General features: G+C 44.6%; 1 protein-coding gene across 3 annotated transcripts in view; it reads right to left on the reverse strand.

Moving 5' to 3' along the window:
* Positions 1-628: 628 nt before the first annotated feature.
* ARMC2 (armadillo repeat containing 2) overlaps positions 629-19,004 on the reverse strand; it is a 149,540-nt gene continuing 131,164 nt past the window's right edge. For all 3 annotated transcript variants that reach the window (XM_060190653.1, XM_060190652.1, XM_060190654.1), the window contains 3 exons: positions 16,578-16,710; positions 14,214-14,374; positions 629-1,107 (listed from right to left, as the gene is read on the reverse strand). In XM_060190653.1, coding sequence (XP_060046636.1) covers positions 950-1,107; positions 14,214-14,374; positions 16,578-16,710 — 452 coding nt within the window. In that variant the 3' untranslated portion in view covers positions 629-949. The remainder of the gene's footprint in view (positions 1,108-14,213; positions 14,375-16,577; positions 16,711-19,004) is intronic.

A 19,004-nucleotide genomic window follows, 5' to 3' on the forward strand; every position in this document is an offset into this window, starting at 1 on the left:
AGTAATGATGCAGTTCATCACTGAGTACCCACTACAGGTTGGACATTACGTTGGACAACTTCCCCATTAAGTTATTATTTTTTTTCTGAGTTACACTGTAATAAGATAGATACTAATCACATTTTTACAGTTAAAGCTAAGGAGATTCACCTACTTGGGCAAGGTTCAAGCAGGAGAAAGTTAAGACTTAAACTAAGATCTATACCTCAAATTTTCTACCACACATGCACCTCCCTAGTCTTCACAGATACACTTGGAAGAGTTGTCTGGTCTAGTCATTCTATTTCAAATGAAAAAAAAAAAAAGAGGTAAATCACCCCATCTTTTATCTATTTCACTTATTTAATGAATAAGTGAAATAGATGACTCAAAGCAGTCTTCTCTGAGTCTCTCTGTAACTCCTCTTAACACGAGAACCAGAAAAATACCTCCCAAAGCAACACCATGTAACTAATCAGAAAATTACTATTCGACATGGTGGGAATCAGTAGAGATGCTTACGTAATGATCTACCCCAAAGTGCTGTGCCCCGTCTTTCTATACACCAAAATCTAGCAGTCTTTTTTGCACAGTTCAACTACCAGATTGACGACCACTTAAAAAATGCCAGAATTGTTCACAATCAGAATTTGAAACCTGAAAGTAAATTATTTAATAGAAACTAGAAGAGGAACGCATTGACTTAGAAAAACCAAGAGTATTATTTTCATTTTATACTTCTCTCAGCAGTCGAGAGCAACATGTATATTCATTTAACCAGATTATCTCACAAGATAAAATGTTTGTTGCTTTTTAAATATGTAGACTACTCACTAAAAAAAAAAAAATCAGTACCTGAGAAACATTTAACATTTGATAATACTGAAAACAAGTTCGGGTTTCTTTTACCACTTCTTAAGAAACGGAGGAGCCCTGACTTCCTGTTTGTTCTGAATCAGCAGATACCATCCTAGAAAGAAGGAATAGGCAAAGGTTCCAGAAAGGTGTGATGGCTCTGAATTCGGTTTAGAAGTTGCCGGGCCACAGGCTTGAATTCTGTCTCCCAGTGGAGTCTGTGATAGTTTTTTAGATCCTGGTCAAAACTGCCATCCAATGCTAGTTCCTCATCTGTATCAGAAAAAAATCATGGCGATTATTTGGAAAGCTCATACTGAATAATAGTTTCATTTTTGACAGCTCAAAGAAATCTCACCAAGTCACCTCCAATACCCACCTGACACAGATAGGGTTTCAGGGTGTTAAAAGGTTTTTTTCTTTGTGGGAGAAGTCCTTTACAATTTTTTTTTTTTTTTTTTAACTACAGTACTGCTCAGCTCTGGCTTCAGGTGATGCTGGGGATTGAACCTGGGACCTTTGACACCTCAGGCATGAAAGGCTTTTTGCATAGCCATTATACTACCTCACTGGCCATAAGACTTACCAATTTATTTTCTGAGTGAGAGACAGACAGACAGACAGACACCCCAGAGTACTGTTTGTTGAATATGGTGTTGGGGACCAAGCACGGAGCCTCGCACACGCCAAGTATATGTATGGTCTACTTGCTGAGCCGTGTACCCAGCTACAATAAATGTTTTTAAATAAACATATTTTAGTATTTTCAAGAAAAAAAGAATTAGTCATCTCAAAATTATCCTAGATTGGCTGCCAAGAAGGTAGCTCAGTAAGCAAAGTACAGGACTTGGATGAGAGAGGCCTAGGCTTTTTTTTTTTTTTTCTACTTTTTTTTTCTTTTAATTTTTTATTTAAGAAAGGATTAGTGAACAAAAGCATAAGGTAGGGGGGGTACAACTCCACACAATTCCCAACACCCAATCCCCATAACCCACCCCCTCCCATGGTAGCTTTCCCATTCTCTATCCCTCTGGGAGCATGGACCCAGGGTCGTTGAGGGTTGCAGAAGGTAGAAGGTCTGGCTTCTGTAATTGCTTCCCCGCTGAACATGGGCGTTGACTGGTCGGTCCATACCCCCAGTCTGCCTCTCTCTTTCCCTAGTAGGGTGTGTCTCTGGGGAAGCTGAGCTCCAGGACACATTGGTGGGGTCTTCAATCCAGGGAAGCCTAGCCAGCATCCTGGTGGCATCTGGAACCCGAGTAATGAAGCTGAAGGGTTGTCATTCCACACGTGAAGTCTCTGGATACAGAATGAGGTGAAGCATGTTGAGGTGGCAATCGTTGCTTTGGTTAGGTTGTGATCGGCGTATGCAATATTATTTGGTTTGGATTAGGAGATGCATACGGGAAAGTGGGCCCTATCCAAGGGTTCCAGGACTGGGGGGAGTAGGGGCTCTATAGTGAAGATGTGAGGTTCCTGCTGTCTTAGGGTTCAAAAAGACAATCAATAGTTAATATTATCATCACATTATTTGTTAATTGGGTTAACTTTGAAAAGTCCCTTTGTTATGGTTTGCTGTACAGTACCCAGTATCTTGTATATAGCTGTGCTATTGGAAGCTTCTAATCTACTTGGTCTAGGCTTTTGAGAGAGTCCGCATATCAAATACATGGACCTTCCATATGACCCAATAATTCCTCTCCTGGGGTTATACCCCAAGGACTCCATAACACCCAACCAAAAAGAGGTGTGTACTCCTATGTTCATAGCAGCACAATTCATAATAGCTAAAACCTGAAAGCAACCCAGGTGCCCAACACCAGATGAGTGGCTGAGAAAGCTGTGGTATATATACACAATGGAATACTATGCAGCTATCAAGAACAATGAACCCACCTTCTCTGACCCATCTTGGACAGAGCTAGAAGGAATTATGTTAAGTGAACTAAGTCAGAAAGATAAAGATGAGTATGGGATGATCCCACTCATCAACAGAAGCTGACTTAGAAGATCTGAAAGGGAAACTAAAAGCAGGACCTGACCAAATTGTAAGTAGGGCACCAAAGTAAAAACCCAGTGGTGAGGGGTAGACATGCAGCTTCCTGGGCCAGTGGGGGGTGGGAGTGGGCAGGAGGGATGGGTCACAGTCCTTTGGTGGTGGGAATGGTGTTTATGTACACTCCTAGCAAAATGTAGACATATAAATCACTAGTTAATTAATATGAGAGGGGGAAATCAATTGTATGTCTCAAAGTTTCTCAAAAGACAAACTGAATCTTTTTAGTATATAGGCTGTGTATTTTTTTTTTTTTTTTTTTAACCAGAGCACTACTCAGCTCTGGTTCATGATGACGTGGGGGACTGAACCTGTGACTTTGCAACTTCAGGCATGAGAGTCTCTTTGTGTTGTCATTATGTTGCTTTCCCTCCTTTTTTTCTGGGCTCCTCTCTTCTTCTCTATCTCAACTTCTCCATTTCTGTCTAATAAATAATTAAGTAAGAGACTTTTTAAAAAAGCTAATATTACCCTGTGGCTCACTTTACTGATACTCCAAAATGTGTTTTTAAATAGTTTTGACCATTCTTTCAAAAAAGAATTTGGAGAAAGTCTTATTATTAATAATAAGTAACTATATAAATAAATAAAAGAGCCCTTTTCTTGGTGGAGGCCTATTTTATTCAAGTTTTTTTTCCTTTTCCTTGCAATACAGCCCAGTTCATTATCAAAGTTAGATAGAAGCTCACTTTGCTACTCAACTGCACGTTGCCCCCTGGACTCCAGTCAAGTCTTTTAGAAATGCGTCTACTTTATCCACATTATGCTGTTTACTCCCATCCAAGGCTTAGTTTTCATACCCAGCATAATGGATCGTGGAGCAGAGCAGGGCTCTGTGCTTGTTCTTTCTCTCTACATATAAATCTTTACAAATAAAAATAAAAACAAACAATCCTAGATCAAATTGAGCATCCTACTTCAGTAAACTCCCTTGGATTTGACAAATTCACAGCCAAAAAGCCAGATCACAATTTCTCAGAATAAATGAAGTATGACTAGGTATTTTCTTATCTGTGCTCCTGCATAGTGAATCACTTCAGCGGTCTGACAGATGGAGAAGGAGCCAGGAAATCTTTGGAGTCAATCGTAACAGTTGAGTTTGACACTTGTAAACTTTCCTGAAAATCAACTATGTTGGTTTCTAAGCAGCCTGAACATACTTCTGTGAATAGACACCCTTTCACCTCATGCTCCCTTCCAGTAACAGTGAGAACTGAAAACTGGACAGTCTCAGGAAAGTCACATCTCCAGCAAATCCAGGGACAATGCAGAAAAATCTTGGTTTTGATAAAGGAACACAATTGCAGCTTGAATCTGCGCCCTGAATTCTGGGAACACCATTACGTATATTCAACTTAAGCAGGCAGACAGATTGCTGCTAAGGTTTTGATGTCTGCCCACACCATACTGCACCACATGAAAAAAGTACTTTTATTTATTATTGGACTGAGAGAGAAATTGAGAGGGGGAGACAGAGAGGCCTACAGCCCTGCTTCACCACTTGTGAAGCTTTCCCCCTGCATGTGGGGACCAGGGGCTTGGACCTGGGTCCTTGTGTATAGTAATGTGTGCACTTAACCAGGTGTGCCACCACCTGGCCTCCTGCACTGCATTGTCACTTCTGTTGGTGGACTGAGTCTTGTACCCATGTGATGGACTTCAGGAGGAAAAAGAAAAAAACACTGGCTTGCCAAAGTTAAAAAAATGGCGGACACTTCCTAGACCCTTGGCTGAGGCTGTTTTTTAAGATTCATTTGCCAGAGAGAGAGGAAGAATGAATACAACACAGAGAGGCCATAGCACTGCACCATTCTAGCATATTCAGTGCTGAAGCTTGAACCTGGGGCCTCCACACCAAGAGAAGGTCTTGCCTTCTCTTTGCTGAACCACCTCCCAAGGCCACTGAGGCCGACCTCACAGGTGAGGACCACTGAACAGACGGCAACTCTTGCCACTTACGTAATGTGCAAACCCTTCTCACCAGGCCAATGAAAATGCTCTGATAAAGTGTTTTCATTGCTGTTTACCTCGAGCTGTCTACACAGAATGTTTCTGGAGCACTCTGTGCACTCTGGTGCTCTTGTGTGTGTCAACGCCCAGAATGAGATAAGGGAGTCTGGAATCTTGGCTTGTGCCTTCCCTGCCCCTCCTCTCCTCACTACCAAGTGGACAGCGCTGAGATTAATTCTGGGCAGATACAAAATACTTGAGCAAGGCTTCCATGGAGACCCCTGTAAGCTCTCCCCACCCACAAGATAACTGGCTCTTGGGAGCAGGAAATTCAAAGCCCTCCGGGATAAGAGGCAGCTGTGAGATGCAGGAGTTTCAGTTATACTCATTTCCAGATTTTCTGAACATTCAACTTCTGTGGAAATTCATTTGCTTTTTAAATTTTTTCTAGATCTTTCTTTCCTAAGCTGTGTAGGGCTGAGGGTTACCCTGGTACTTTGCAGTGCCTACCTCTGCCTAGGGTTTTATCTTTCTCCTCCCCTTACTCTCTGTGTGAATTCAACATTATAATTTGTGCTACAACCTCAGGGCTTAGTCTGTACTCAGTAAACATCCAGACACTTTGAGATAAGAAAAAGTGGTCAGGTAGCTACAGAAAGAAAAGCAGTCTTGAATTTTTGAAGTAGGTGTATACATTCCATATTCATCAGGGCAGATAAGAAACTTTACATTGAGAAACTTTACTGCTAATAGTGGCAGAGCCTACGTCAAGAAAATATAATTCTTTAATCTTTTTGAAGTTTTTTTTCTTCTCCAAGATTTATTTTCCTTTTCTGACATACACACACAGAGGTCACAACGCTGTTCAACTCAAGCATATGCTGTGCCAAGGATCAAACTTGGCCCAGCAGGTATTTAAGCACTATTCTCCTCAGTTCAGCTCTCTCCAGGCCACAAGAAATTTCAGGTCTATAGTTTTCAGACTTTTAAAAACTTGTTTTTATTTGAGGGGGGGGATTTATGTTTTACAGTAGATACAATTGCTGATACATGGGTACAAGTTCTCAATTTCTGAGAGATAAACCTCACCCCCAGTCTATAGCCTCCTCTAGCACCAGGCCTGGAAAGCCTCCCCCCACGCCCACTCCCCCCACCAATTCCTTTGCTTTGGTGCAATTTTTAGAATCTTTTTTTTTGTACTGTGACCTAAGAACCATACATTACATTATGATTTCATATATATATATATATATATACATATATATATATATATGAAATCATACACATATATGCATGTCTGTACATATAACCAACAATATTTCAAAATAGATTCTTATGCTTACTACGCTCTGATATTTTCTTTCTTTTTTGCGGTTTCATTTTTGAAAGATGCTGATCACAGTGAAAAGCACTGGCTCAGATAAGCAGATTTTGTTGTTATTTCACTGGAATGTCAAAACACCAGACTGACTTTCAGCTCTAGAGTGACAGAGACAGCGGGAAAGAGGATAAGACACCACAGCACGGAAGGAAGCTCCTGAGCCTGGGCTGTACACACGGCCAAGCAGACACGCTCTTAGGCGAGCTGCCTCACTGGCTCTCACCATTTCTAAGCTCTCTGTGGGCACGGTTCACTCCCGGATACTGTATTTAAGGCAAGGTATTAAAATTAAAGGAACTGGGCAGGGATAGATAGCAGAATGGTTACACAAAGAGAGACTCTCATGTCTGAAGCTCAAAAGTCCCAGGTTCAATACCCTGCACCATTATAAACCAGAGCTGAGCAGTGCTCTGGTAAGAACAAAACAACAAAAGAATTAAAGAGCGGGGTCGGGCGGTGGCGCAGTGGGTTAAGAGCATGTGGCGCAAAGCACAGGGACCGGCATAAGGATCCCAGTTCGAGCCCCGGGCTCCCCACCTGCAGGGGAGTCGCTTCACAGGTGGTGAAGCAGGTCTGCAGGTGTCTATCTTTCTCTCCTCCTCTCTGTCTTCCCCTCCTCTCTCCATTTCTCTCTGTCCTATCCAACAATGAACAACATCAACAATGGCAATAATAACCACAATGAGGCCAGCAATAACCCTGGAGGGAAAAAAAAAAAAGAGTTAAAGAGCGTGTGGTCTGGGAGGTGGCGCAGTGATAAAGTTTTGGACTCTCAAGCATGAGGTCCCGAGTTTGATCCCTGGCAGCACATGTGCCAGAGTGATGTCTGGTTCTCTCTCTCCTCCTATCTTTCTCATAAATAAACTCTTAAAAAAAAAACTGTTTAAAGAATTAAAGAGCTCAAAATAGTTACTCTGTCAGCAACTGTTTTAATACAATATCCAGTGTATATTAAGTGGCCTGCAGCATCAATAAATGTGTCTCTTATTCATTGCACATTTCCAAATGTGCTCTTCTGTACCAGGCAGCCAGATTGAGGGGTGTGTATTGCCCTTTTTGTTGTTGTTATTATTTGTTTCCTTTTCTCTCTTTTTTTTTTTTTGCAGTGAGGTTTTGCACGAGAAGCCCATTGTTTCCTGGCAGGCATTTTATTTTTTATTCAGAGAGAGAGTGAGAGAAAGAGAGAGACTGTGGTACCATTCCACCATCCATGGAGCTTCCCCCAGCAGCCTTCACAATGCTTCCACTTAGAACTCAGGCTCATGCTTCCATCCTCATGCAAGAAAGACTTTCTCCCGGGCCTGCCCTGTCTTCTTAGAAGGCACAGTCCTTGCCTGTTCCAGAGCACTGTGGCTCTGTGGCACAGGCCTGACAATGGGATCCTCTCCCTTGAATGCCAGGTTCCATCCCACTCCTTGTCATGCAGCCTAGTTGCCAAGTTCCACAGACCTTCAGCTAATCAAGTGAGTTTTATGCTCACAGTTGAACTGCATGCACTGATCACCAGTAGCCAGCTCCTGAGAAAGGCCCAGGCTGGGGTAGCTGAGCCGGGGCACACCGCTCAGGCCTTTGGTGATAAACACACTGGTGGACAGAGAGCAGGGCACAACAGCAAGCTGGAGACAGCATTCTCTCCATCAGCCACTTCCCAAAAGGACATCCCAATGTCCTTACTGTGATGAGGACAATTTGTCCCCCCCTCCCAAGTTCATCCTTAAGAAATTGAGGTATCTCGTATTCCTTCGTCAATTATCTTGACATTATTTCTTTTAAAATTATATTTATTGGATAGAGACAGCCAGAAGTCAAGAGGGAAGGGAGGTGGTGATAGAGACACCTACAGCCCTGCTTCAGCACTCATAAAGCTTTTCTTTTCCAAGTAGGGACTGAGGGCTTAAACCTGGGTCCTTGCGCATTGCAGCATGTGCGCTCAACCAGGCGTGCCACCATCAGGCCCCCCTTCGCCATTATTTCTAATGAAGAATAAAAGTATTCACGCTTCAACACGGGACTCCGATTGCACAGCGCGTCCTGTTTTGTGGCCTGCCCCTTAGCCATCTTAATGGAAGACCTGACGCTCAAGTGCATTCCCCACCCACACATCCAGTTTTTATTTGCTGTTGCCTAGTCCAGGCAGCAACAACCCTGTCAGAAGCAGCAGCTTGATGTCCACGATGCAGAGAGAAAAGTCAGGAAGTTGCACAGAGCACCCGGGCCAGGAGGCTTGGTCTGGCGACTCCTACAGGGCAGCTGTGTTCACAGGAGAAACTGGCCATGCCCCGTGCTAGTGACTCAGCTCTGGCCCACCTATATATTTTTATTTTATTCTTTAATATTTTTGTTTTTTTATTTATTAGATGGAGACAGAGGGAAATTGCGAGGAGAGAGAGAGACAGGGAAGAAAGGCAAAGAGACACCTGCATCTAGCCCTGCTTCACCATTCATGGAGCTTCTCCCTGCAGGAGGAGGCCGGGGGCTTGAACCTGCATCCTTGTGCCCTGTAATGTCTTCACTTAAACAGGTGCACCACCACCTGGCCCCGTTCACCTATATCACCATGCCTATATAACCATCACCTATATAACCATGGACTGAGGTGGGATGAAGAGGTTACTAGGAAATGGAACACTATGGAAACAGAAAGGGCAAGTATTTATCTTGTGATTAAACAAACAAGAACAAAACAAGACCTGACTTTGCCAGGATACCTTGTGAGAGTCAATAAACTCTTTTTTTTTTAAAAAAAAAAATTATTCCCTTTTGTTGCTCTTGTTTTATTGTTGTAGTTATTATTGTTATTGATGCCCTCATTGTTAAATAGGACAGAGAGAAATGGAGAGAGGAGGGGAAGACAGAGGGGGAGAGAAAGACAGACACCTGCAGACCTGCTTCACCGCCTGTGAAGTGACTCCCCTGCAGGTGGGGATCTGAGGGCTCCAACTGGGATCCTTAAGCTGGTCCTTGCTCTTGACACCACGGGCGCTTAACCCGCTGTGCTACCGCCCGACTCCCAGTCAATCAAGTCTTATTAGACTTATTTTCCTCACCTGCTACTGAACTCAGATTTTTCTGCAGGTAGAATGAGCATGCACATAGACGTATAAAGCTCTGTGGCACAGAGAATGACTAAGGATGGTACAGGACTTGAATGTTTGAGGCCACAGGTGCCATATTTGGCACTGGACATGCCAGAGTGCTCGGTGGTCTCATCTCTCTGTCTCTCTCTCTCTCAGTGCTTAAATCACATTCTGTTAAAAGAAAGGTACCCTCTTGTTACTCCATAAGTATCTATTAAAAACCTGTTTTATGAGCTAGGGAGATAGTACAGTAGACTGTGCACTGGAATTTCATGCCCGAGGCCCCAGGTGTCCCAAGTTCAATCCCCGGCACCATCATAAGCCAGAGCTGAGCTGTTCTTTCTTTTTCTCCTCTCTTGCTCTTAAGTCTCTCATTAAAATGATGGGCCTAATTTGGGAGTGAGTGTTTTGCAGACACATATCTTAATGAGATGAGAGCTTGTTGTGCCAACAACTGTACTGTAAACTGTTAACCTCCCAATAAAAAAAATTAAGCTAATTAGTTAAATTATTTATATTTCTCTCTCCAGTATTTATATTTCTCTCTGTGGCTTATTTCACTTAACATGATCCCTTCAATTTCCATCCAAGATGTGGAAGAAAGAGAAGCTTCCGCCATTTCTGATAGTTGATGAGTACTTCCCAGTGTATATAATATACCCAAACTTCCTGTATATAATATACCCAAACGTCCTGCCATTGGGCATCTGGGTCGCTTCTACTGAAGGCCTTTATCCCAGGGAGGGAAGAAATCGCACTCGTGGGTTAACAATTGCCCCGTGAACCATTATTTCCTCAATAAAGAGTTCTTAGAAAGTACTTTTTAAAAAACTGATTCACCTGAGGTACCATCCTTTCCTTAAATGGCTGGCTCAGTTGGCATGGGGACATGAGTTACAGGGGGTGAGTGGTGGTGCATCTGGTTGAGCGGACATTACAATGGATAAGGACCCAAGTTTGAGCCTCCTGGTCCTCACTTACAGGGGAAAGCTTTGTGAGTGGTGAAGCAGTGGCTGTCTCTCTCACCTGCTCTCTACTTCCCCCTACCCTCTCGATTTCTGGCTGTCTCTGTCCAATAAATACATTTAAAAAAATATTTCAACATAAGTTATGAAATGTAACAAGAGAAATGATATGGTTCCTGAGCCACTGCTATATTTAAGCACAGATTTCCTGTGACTAGACTACACACTGGGAAGGAGCACACTGTACAGGAGGCACCTGCCTGGACAGAAGCATTTGGCTCCGCAGGTAAGGGACAGGGCAGGTGCCGATGCAGAGGCAGGAGAAGTGCAAGTAGAAGCCTAACTTGACTCTGAGATCAGGTGAGGGTGGTGGTGGAGGGCGCAGCAGGTCCCCCACAGCACAGTGTCTGCTGGTACACTGCCCCTACCCGGGTGGCAGCCAAGCCCAGGCTCCTTTCTGAGTCTTGTGCCACTGGCTCTGCCATTTTGCATCTGTGACTGACTGCTTCAGAAGCAAGTGGCAGTAGACATCAGAGAGCCTGAAGCAGAAGCAGCTGCTGCCTCAGGCATGGGAGTCCCTCATCCTAGCTGAGTGACCGCAGGCCTTCTCACATCTTCCCCACAGGTGGGAGACAGAAAGGTCCAGCAGGCTGGGGAAACAGAAAAGCAGTTACACAACAGGCTTTCATGCCTGAGGTCCCAGGGGTTCCAGGTTCAATCCTCAGCACCACAAGCTAGAGCTGAGCTGAGCTCTGGTGCTTCTTTCTCTCTTTCCTGCGAGTAAAATAAAATGGCCCATCAGCTGCAGAGCAGACACATACCCTCGTGCAGCAAGCAGCAGCACTGAGGCAGTTAAAGGCGTGACCAGGCACATGTCTGGCGGGAGAGAGGGAGAGAGAACTTCCCCCAAGTAGCGGTGATGGAGTGGAGCTGGGTCTCCCTCTGCGGGTAGAGCTGGGGATGTCTGCTACTCAGGAGCGCTTGGGGACCCTGGTGTCATCTGGAATGACCTGTCAAGACCATGCTGCCTCTGCAGGCTCTGAACAAAGTGCTTGTTCCTGGTGTTCTCCCCTCAGCCCACCGAGCAGGGTGAGAGCTCTCAATCCTGGCGGCTGAGGAGACTCACCTGTGAAACTTTTCAAACACAGATTCTCAGCCTCACCCCAGAGCTCCTGAGTCAGAATTCCTAGGGCCAGGACAAGTGGCTTTGTTTTGTTTGTTTTGTCCTCTCTCTCTCTCTCTTTCAATTAATTCCACAGCTGACTCATGTTCCACAGCGACAAAGTGCTGACTGAATGCGGGTTTGAGAACTCCCTTTAGCTCGATGCAAATGGTGAGAAGCTACAGGGTCAGGGCAGGCTGTGACCCTCCATGAGGGAGAACCATGCTTATTTACTCTTACGCAGATTACGTCCACCCGAAGGAAGGAAACTGCACCCATCGAATAAACCTGACTCTTTCAGAGTGACTTCTGGTTCTGAGTGTCGGCTCAAGGACACTGTCACACAACATCTAAAATTTATGAAAGAACTCGCCTGGGGAAGTAGCTGCTCTGCCATGCGTGTGAGCAAAGTTCAAGCCCCCAGTAGAACACACGGACATACTGGGGCCAACTGCAGTGCTCTCCCTCTGTCTGTCTCCGCCTGCAAATGTCAGCCTTGAGCAGTGACACAGCAGCGATGAGAAACTTTACAAAGCGTTTTAACAATGCAATTGTGAGGATTTACCACGCATCAGGCACCGAACACTGGGACCCGGAACTCTTTTTACAGACTCTGTTCATTTATCATCCTGACAGTTCTGTGATGTGGACACCACATCACCCCCAGCTTAAGAAATGTGTGGGGGAGTCGGGCGGTAGCGCAGCAGGCTAAGTGCAGGTGGCACAAAGCGCAAAGACCGGCGTAAAGGATCCCAGTTCGAGCGCCCGGCTCCCCACCTGCAGGGGAGTCGCTTCACAGGCGGTGAAGCAGGTCTGCAGGTGTCTGTCTTTCTCTCCCCCTCTCTGTCTTCCCCTCCTCTCTCGGTTTCTCTCTGTCCTATTCAACAACGACGACATCAATAACAACAATAATAACTACAACAACAAGAAAAACAACAAGGGCAACAAAAAGGAAAATAGGGAGTTGGACTAAGCGCAGGTGGCGCGAAGCACAAGGACTGACGTTTAGGATCCTGGTTCGAGCCCCGTCCCGACTCCCCACCTGCAAGAGGGTCACTTCACAGGTAGTGAAGCGGTCTGCAGGTGTCTGTCTTTCTCTCCCCCTCTCTGTCTTCCTCTCCTCTCTCCATTTCTCTCTGTCCTATCCAACAACGACAATAATAATTACAACAATAAAACAAGGGCAACAAAGAATAAATAAATATTTTAAACAGAAAAGGGAAAATAAACAAACAAGAACTGTGTGATGGTGCACATGGTTAAATGCACACATTACCACACCTGAGGACCTGGGTTCGAGCCCCTAGACCCCGCCTGCAGGGGGAAAGTTTTATAAGTTGTGAAACAGATCTGCAGGTCTCGGTCTCTCTCTCTTTCTCTCTCTCCTCTCCCCCCTCAATATCTCTGTCCTATCAAAAATAAAATAAAATAAAATAGAATGAAAACACGGCCACTGGGAGTGGTGGACTGTCATGTAGGCACCGAACCCCAATGATAACACTGGAAAACAAAAAGAAGAGAGAGAGAAAATATAAATCCAGTAAGGTTAAGTCTAAGATCTTACAAGTGGAAAGTAAGGATGAAATGCAGAACTGTCTGAGCCCAGCCTTCTGGAATTGCCAGAAGGTTTGCTTGTTTGACCATCACAACTCCCTGAAGCAGAACAAGGATTACCTGGTGCCCAATTTCCAGATGAAGATACAGGCTCTGGGAGACTTATGCTGAACACCACCCCCAGAGTTCCAGGATCTGTACCCTGTGTCACACATTGAGCCCTTCCACCTAGCCATGCTGGTCCAACATAATTTTCAGTCTGAGGAAAAGGATTACTGAAAACACAGTTCATTTACTGACCCAAGTCATTGTTGCTAGACCTAATCCAGGAGGAAAATATTATCCTAGGAGTAAGAAACTTTTTTTTTTAATGCCTCCAGGGTAATAGCTGGGCTGGGTGCCTGCACTATAAATCCACTGCTCCTGGTGGCCATTACTTCCATTTTATTGGATAGGACAGAGAGAAATCAAGAGAGTAGAGGGAGAGAGAGAGAGGGAGAGAGAGAAGGAGAGAAAAAGAAAGACACCTGCAGACCTGCTTCACCGCTCATCAAGTGTCCCCACAGCAGGTGGGGAGTGGGGGCTTGAACTCGGATTCTTGTGTGGGTCTTTGTGCTTCATACTATCATACTACGTGCGCTTAGCCAGGTGTACCATCACCCTTCCCCTGGATAAGAAGCACCTTTATCACAAGAAACTCTCCTCTTTCCTTTGGTTTATTTACATCTGTGATTTATTTCCTTCCCTTTTGGGCCCTGGGCTCCGTTTTTACCAGGATGTAGAGCAGGTTCACCACCTCTGCTTCTGCCACATCATAACTAACAGCTGCTAATTAAAATAAAGATTTATTTAAAAACATGACTTAATTCACAGTAACTTTGAGCTGGATTACAATGGTGTCTATATACTTTTAAGCAACCACTCTAGTTTATGTCAAGGTCTGGTTTATGTATGAAGAATATAGAAAAATGCAAACACACACACACAAAAACATCCACAGGATAAATTATATGAGTAACCAGTAAGTCAGAAGCTCTTGTGTCTCCCATTTAAATAGCACCCTGTTTCATGTAAATAGTTCCAGCTTATACTAGTCTTTAAAATGTTCCTGTTTCTCACAGACACACAGTCAGCTAAGTGCAGGCCAACATTTTATCTATGTAGGTCTAACTGTTTGAAAATCTTAAAAATTGATCTCACATTGACAAAACGCGATCATTATCTGGAGTCTTACCTAAAAATGACGACAGCAGGATTAGGAGAGTGTCGGTATCCTCATCTCCAAAGCACGACGAGGCATTGGTGAGATTTTCACTCAAGTTCCATAATGTTTTGCAAACCAAGCAGGCCAGCTGCCAGTCCGTAGGACCGAAATCTCTTAAACAATCCACCAACCTGAGTTAATGGAAGCCAATTGACAAGACGCTAGGTCAAAAGGTGCCTTTAACATTTACCTTTTCAACATGATCAAACTTCTGTAACATCTTATTTAAAAAAAAAACAACAAAAAAAACCAACCAGTTCTTTTTAATTTTATTATTCAATGCTTTAATTTTCGTTTAGTGAAAAAGGTAGAGAGTGAGAGACAGAGACCAAAGCACTACTTAGCTCTGGTTTATAGTGGTGTGGGGGATTGAACCTTGGGCCTTGGAGCCTCAAGCATGAAAGCCTTTTGTGTGAACATTATGCTGTCTCCCCTGCTCCTGTGATAGTTCATGTGGATTTTCTGCATCATTCAGAGATTAACATAATGCGCCAACTACAGGTGTAAGTGGTTAAAAAGCAGCAGCGATGTCCATTTGGAACCTAAGTGCCCTCTTGTGCCTTGGCTGACAATTCCAAAGGCTGAAATGCCTCTGGCCCTGGAAAGAATGATCAGAGGGCCCAGCCGCACTGGAAAACTAGGTCTTTTCAATCCTAGGAGAGTTAAGGCCCTGTGCTATTGAATTTGCTCTTTCTTTTTCACTTTATTGTGGGGCGGGGCTAGGGATTACAGTACAGAGGTCAGTGACTTCTCATCTCCCCATGATAGGCGCCTGTAAACACTCTCACCCCCTTTTCCACCATTACCACCAGGATGTCAAAATCCCCTCAGCCCCCTCCTAGCATGGGTACAATATACCAAACCCAGCCCAAGTTTTACTTTGTTTCTTCTTTCTGTTTTTTTTTTAAAAATTATTTATTTATTTATTCCCTTTTGTTGCCCTTGCTGTTTTTACTGTTGTATTTATTTATTTATTTATTTTCCTTTTTGTTGCCCTTGTTGTTTAACATTGTTGTGGTTATTAATGTCGTTGTTGTTGGATAGGACAGAGAGAAATGGAGAGAGGAGGGGGAGACAGAGAGGAGGAGAGAAAGATAGACACCTGCAGACCTGCTTCACCGCTTGTGAAGCGACTCCCCTGCAGGTGGGGAGCCAGGGGCTCGAACTGGGATTCTTACGCAGGTCCTGGCGATTTGCGCCACGTGTGCTTAACCCGCTGCGCCACCACCCGACTCCCACTGTTGTAGTTATTATTGTTAGTGATGTCGTTGTTGGATAGGACAGAGAAATGGAGAGAGGAGGGGAAGACAGAGAGAGGGAGAGAAAGACAGACACCTGCAGACCTGCTTCACCGCCTGTGAAGCGACTCCCCTGCAGGTGGGGAGCCGGGGGCTCGAACCGGGATCCTTAAGCCAGTACTTGCACTTTGCGCCACGTGCGCTTAATTCACTGTGCTACCGCCCGACTCCCAGAAGCTTTCCTATTCTTTATCCCTCTGGGAATATGGCCCAGGATCATGATGGGGTGCAGAAAGTGGAAGATCTGGTTTCTGTAATTACTTCTCCGCTGGACATGGGTGTTAGCAGGTTGATCCATAGGAGTAGACAGTATTTATGGTTATGTGAAAAAAGATTTTAGGTCCCAAGTTCTAAAACCCCAGGTTCAATCCCCCAAACCATCATGAGCCTGAGCTGAGCCATGCTCTCTTTCCTTCGTTTGCTTCATCTTGGATGGAGTTTTAAGGAATCAGGTTTGTTAGGCCAAAATGAGGATGAAATACTGGCTGATCTCACTCATAGGTAGAACTTAAGAACAAGAACAGAAAGATGTGGTCCGGGAGGTGGCGCAGTGGATAAAGAACTAGATTCTCAAGCATGAGGTCCTGAGTTCAATCCCAGGCAGCACATGTACCAGAGTGATATCTGGTTCTTTCTTTTTCTCTACCTATCTTCTCCATGAATAAATAAAATATTTTAAAAGAACAGAAAGGGGAGCTGGGCGGTTGCGCAGTGGGTCAAGCACAGGTGGAGCAAAGTGCAAGGACTATCTTAAGGATCCCAGCTCAAGCCCCTGGCTTCCCACCTACAGGGGTTCACTTCACAAGTGGTGAAGCAGATCTGTAGGTGTCTGTCTTTCTCTCCCCCTCTCTGTCTTCCCCTCCTCTCTCCATTTCTCTCTGTCCTATCCAACAACGAGGACATCACTAACAATAATAATAGTAACAATCAGTAACAACAACAATAACTACAACAACGATAAAACAACAAGGGCAACAAAAGGGAAATAATAAATAAATAAATAAATAAGTACAGTTTACTCCCACCCCAAACTTACTTTTTAATGCCGCCTCCTTCTTTTAGGATGACACGCTTGTCTTTGTCCACCGTGAGATTTAGGAGAACGCCACAGGCAGAGAAGCAAATGTCCTGATGCTTAGCATCCAGCAGTGCCATCATGAACTTATGTACTGGGCGGGCGGAGAACAAGGGCAGACCAGTGAGGGGCTGGGCTCCCAGCTGTATGGGATGTTCCAAATGGCCCAGGCCGAGTGGGAAGTGACTTTGGAAACTGGCGGTGGGGGTGGGGGGCTTAATTCTTTCTGCCTAAGGCTTTGCCTACTGGTGGTGGGTTCGAATGATTTCCAAAACCTGCTCCCTGCTCCCCTGCCCTGTTAGTCTCCTCCCAGTTAGCATTCTGATCCAGGCAGCTGCTCCGTCTCTAGGGCAGTGAGAGATCTGGGGACTTGTAGCCACACAGGTGGCATTCATCTCTCATGGCTTGTTGTTAAGGACAAGACACCTTCCGGCCTCCTGCAGCAATATTTTTTAAAGGCATAGTCCTGAGAAGGGGCTCTTGTTGAGATCTTTCCTGTTTTCCAAGGTTACACCGTATAAGAGAAAACTGACTTCTGGGTACAAACCGGGCTTTAAGAGTAATTAGTAACTACATATGCAGAAAATAGTCTCTGGGGCAAATAGTTATACTAGAAAGAGGATGGCGGCTTGGCAGTGGTGCACCTGGTTAAGCGCACATACTTACCCTGCTCAAGGACCTGGGTTCGAGCCCCTGTCTCTCACCTGCAGGGGGAATGCTTCATGAGTGGTGAAGCAGCTCTGCATGTGTCTGCCTTTCTCCCCCTCTCTCTCTTTCTCCCCTCCCTTCTCAATTTCTCTCTGTCTTGTCAAAAATAGAAGTAAATTAAAATGAATAAAAAGGTTTTTAAAAAATAGCCTCTGGGAGTGGTGGGAAAAAAGAAACGAATGGGATGGGGGCTGGCTCGTGGCATACCTAGTTGAGTCCACACATCGCCATGCGCAGGACCTAGGTTCAAGCTTCACAAGTGGTGATGCAGTGCTGCAGGTGTCTCTCCCGATCTTTCTACCCGCCCACTCTCCCCCCTTCTCTGTCCTATCAGAGAGAAAGAAAGAAAGGAAAGGGAAAGAATGAAGGTGTTTACAGTGTCAGTCAGTAAAGACCTGGTTAGGCACACTGAAGACCATCCATACGCTGCAATTAGCTAAATGACTAAGGCAGTTCCAAATGAACAGGTATGGAAGGATTCGCACACTTCAAGTGGAGAAAGACAAGAAAAGAAAAGAGAAGAGAAGAAGCGAGGTAGAAGAGTCTGCCTTGTGGACAGTCACTATGTTGTAGCACGGGAAGCAATGCCAAGTACACCTGTACATGCACAGGACAGCTGTTGAAAGAGACACAGGAACTTAGAAGCAAAACACGCAGTCAACTGTGAAAGAAAAGTGACTTCGGAACACTGATTGGAGGCTTTTTAAAAATATATATTTAAAAATAATTTTTTTTATTTATTATTGGATAGGAAAGAGATAAATTGATAGGGGAAGGGGAGAGAGAAAGAGAGATACCTGCAGTTTATGATGCTTTCTCCCTGCAGGTGGGGCCTGGGGGCTTGAACCCAGATCTTCCTGAACTTTTGTTTGTTAGGTTTTCTTTGTTGCTGTTGTTTTAATTCTTTTTTTTTGAATTTTAATTTATTTATAAAAAGGAAACACTGACAAAACCATAGGATAAGAGGGGTACAACTCCACACAATTCCCATCACCAAAACTCCGTATCCCATCTCCTCCCCTGATAGCTTTCCTATTCTTTATCCCTCTGGGAGCATGGACTCAAGGTCATTGTAGGGTGCAGAAGGGGGAAGGTCTGGCTTCTGTAATTGCTTCCCCACTGCACATGGGAGGCTTCTTTTATATGGTATTGTTTTCTGGTCCCATTAAATGTTATATATTCCCTCTTTTTGTTTATTTATTATTGGATAGAAACAGAGAGAAATTAAAAAGGGAAGTGGAGATAGAGAAGGGAGGAGACAGAGAGACACCTGTAGCCCTGTTTCACCACTCGTGAAGCTTTCCCCCTGCAGGTGGAGACCGGAGGCTTGAACCTGGGTCCTTGCACGCTGTAATGTGTGTGCCTAACCAGGTGCACCATCACCTGGCCCCTAAAAGTATAAGCCAGCACTCTCAAAGATAGAGAGAGGGTGAAGGTATAGGAGAGGCGAGGAGAGGGAGAAGGGACTTGCTCTGGTTACTGCAAATAAGTTAGGCCACCCCATCCCACCCCCCCTTTGAAAATGAAATCTTTATTCTCTCATCCTTCCATAAGGGCCTGGGCCGAAGGCTGAAGGAGAATGGACAAGGTGGTTGGTTGCTCTGTTTTGACCTTGGCAAAAGCTTTGTCAGTCTGTGTGTTTTTGAGAGTTTAAAGAATATTAGCAGAGACCACTGGGGT

The sequence above is a fragment of the Erinaceus europaeus genome, chromosome 4, assembly GCF_950295315.1.
Source record: "Erinaceus europaeus chromosome 4, mEriEur2.1, whole genome shotgun sequence".
NCBI lineage: Eukaryota > Metazoa > Chordata > Mammalia > Eulipotyphla > Erinaceidae > Erinaceus > Erinaceus europaeus.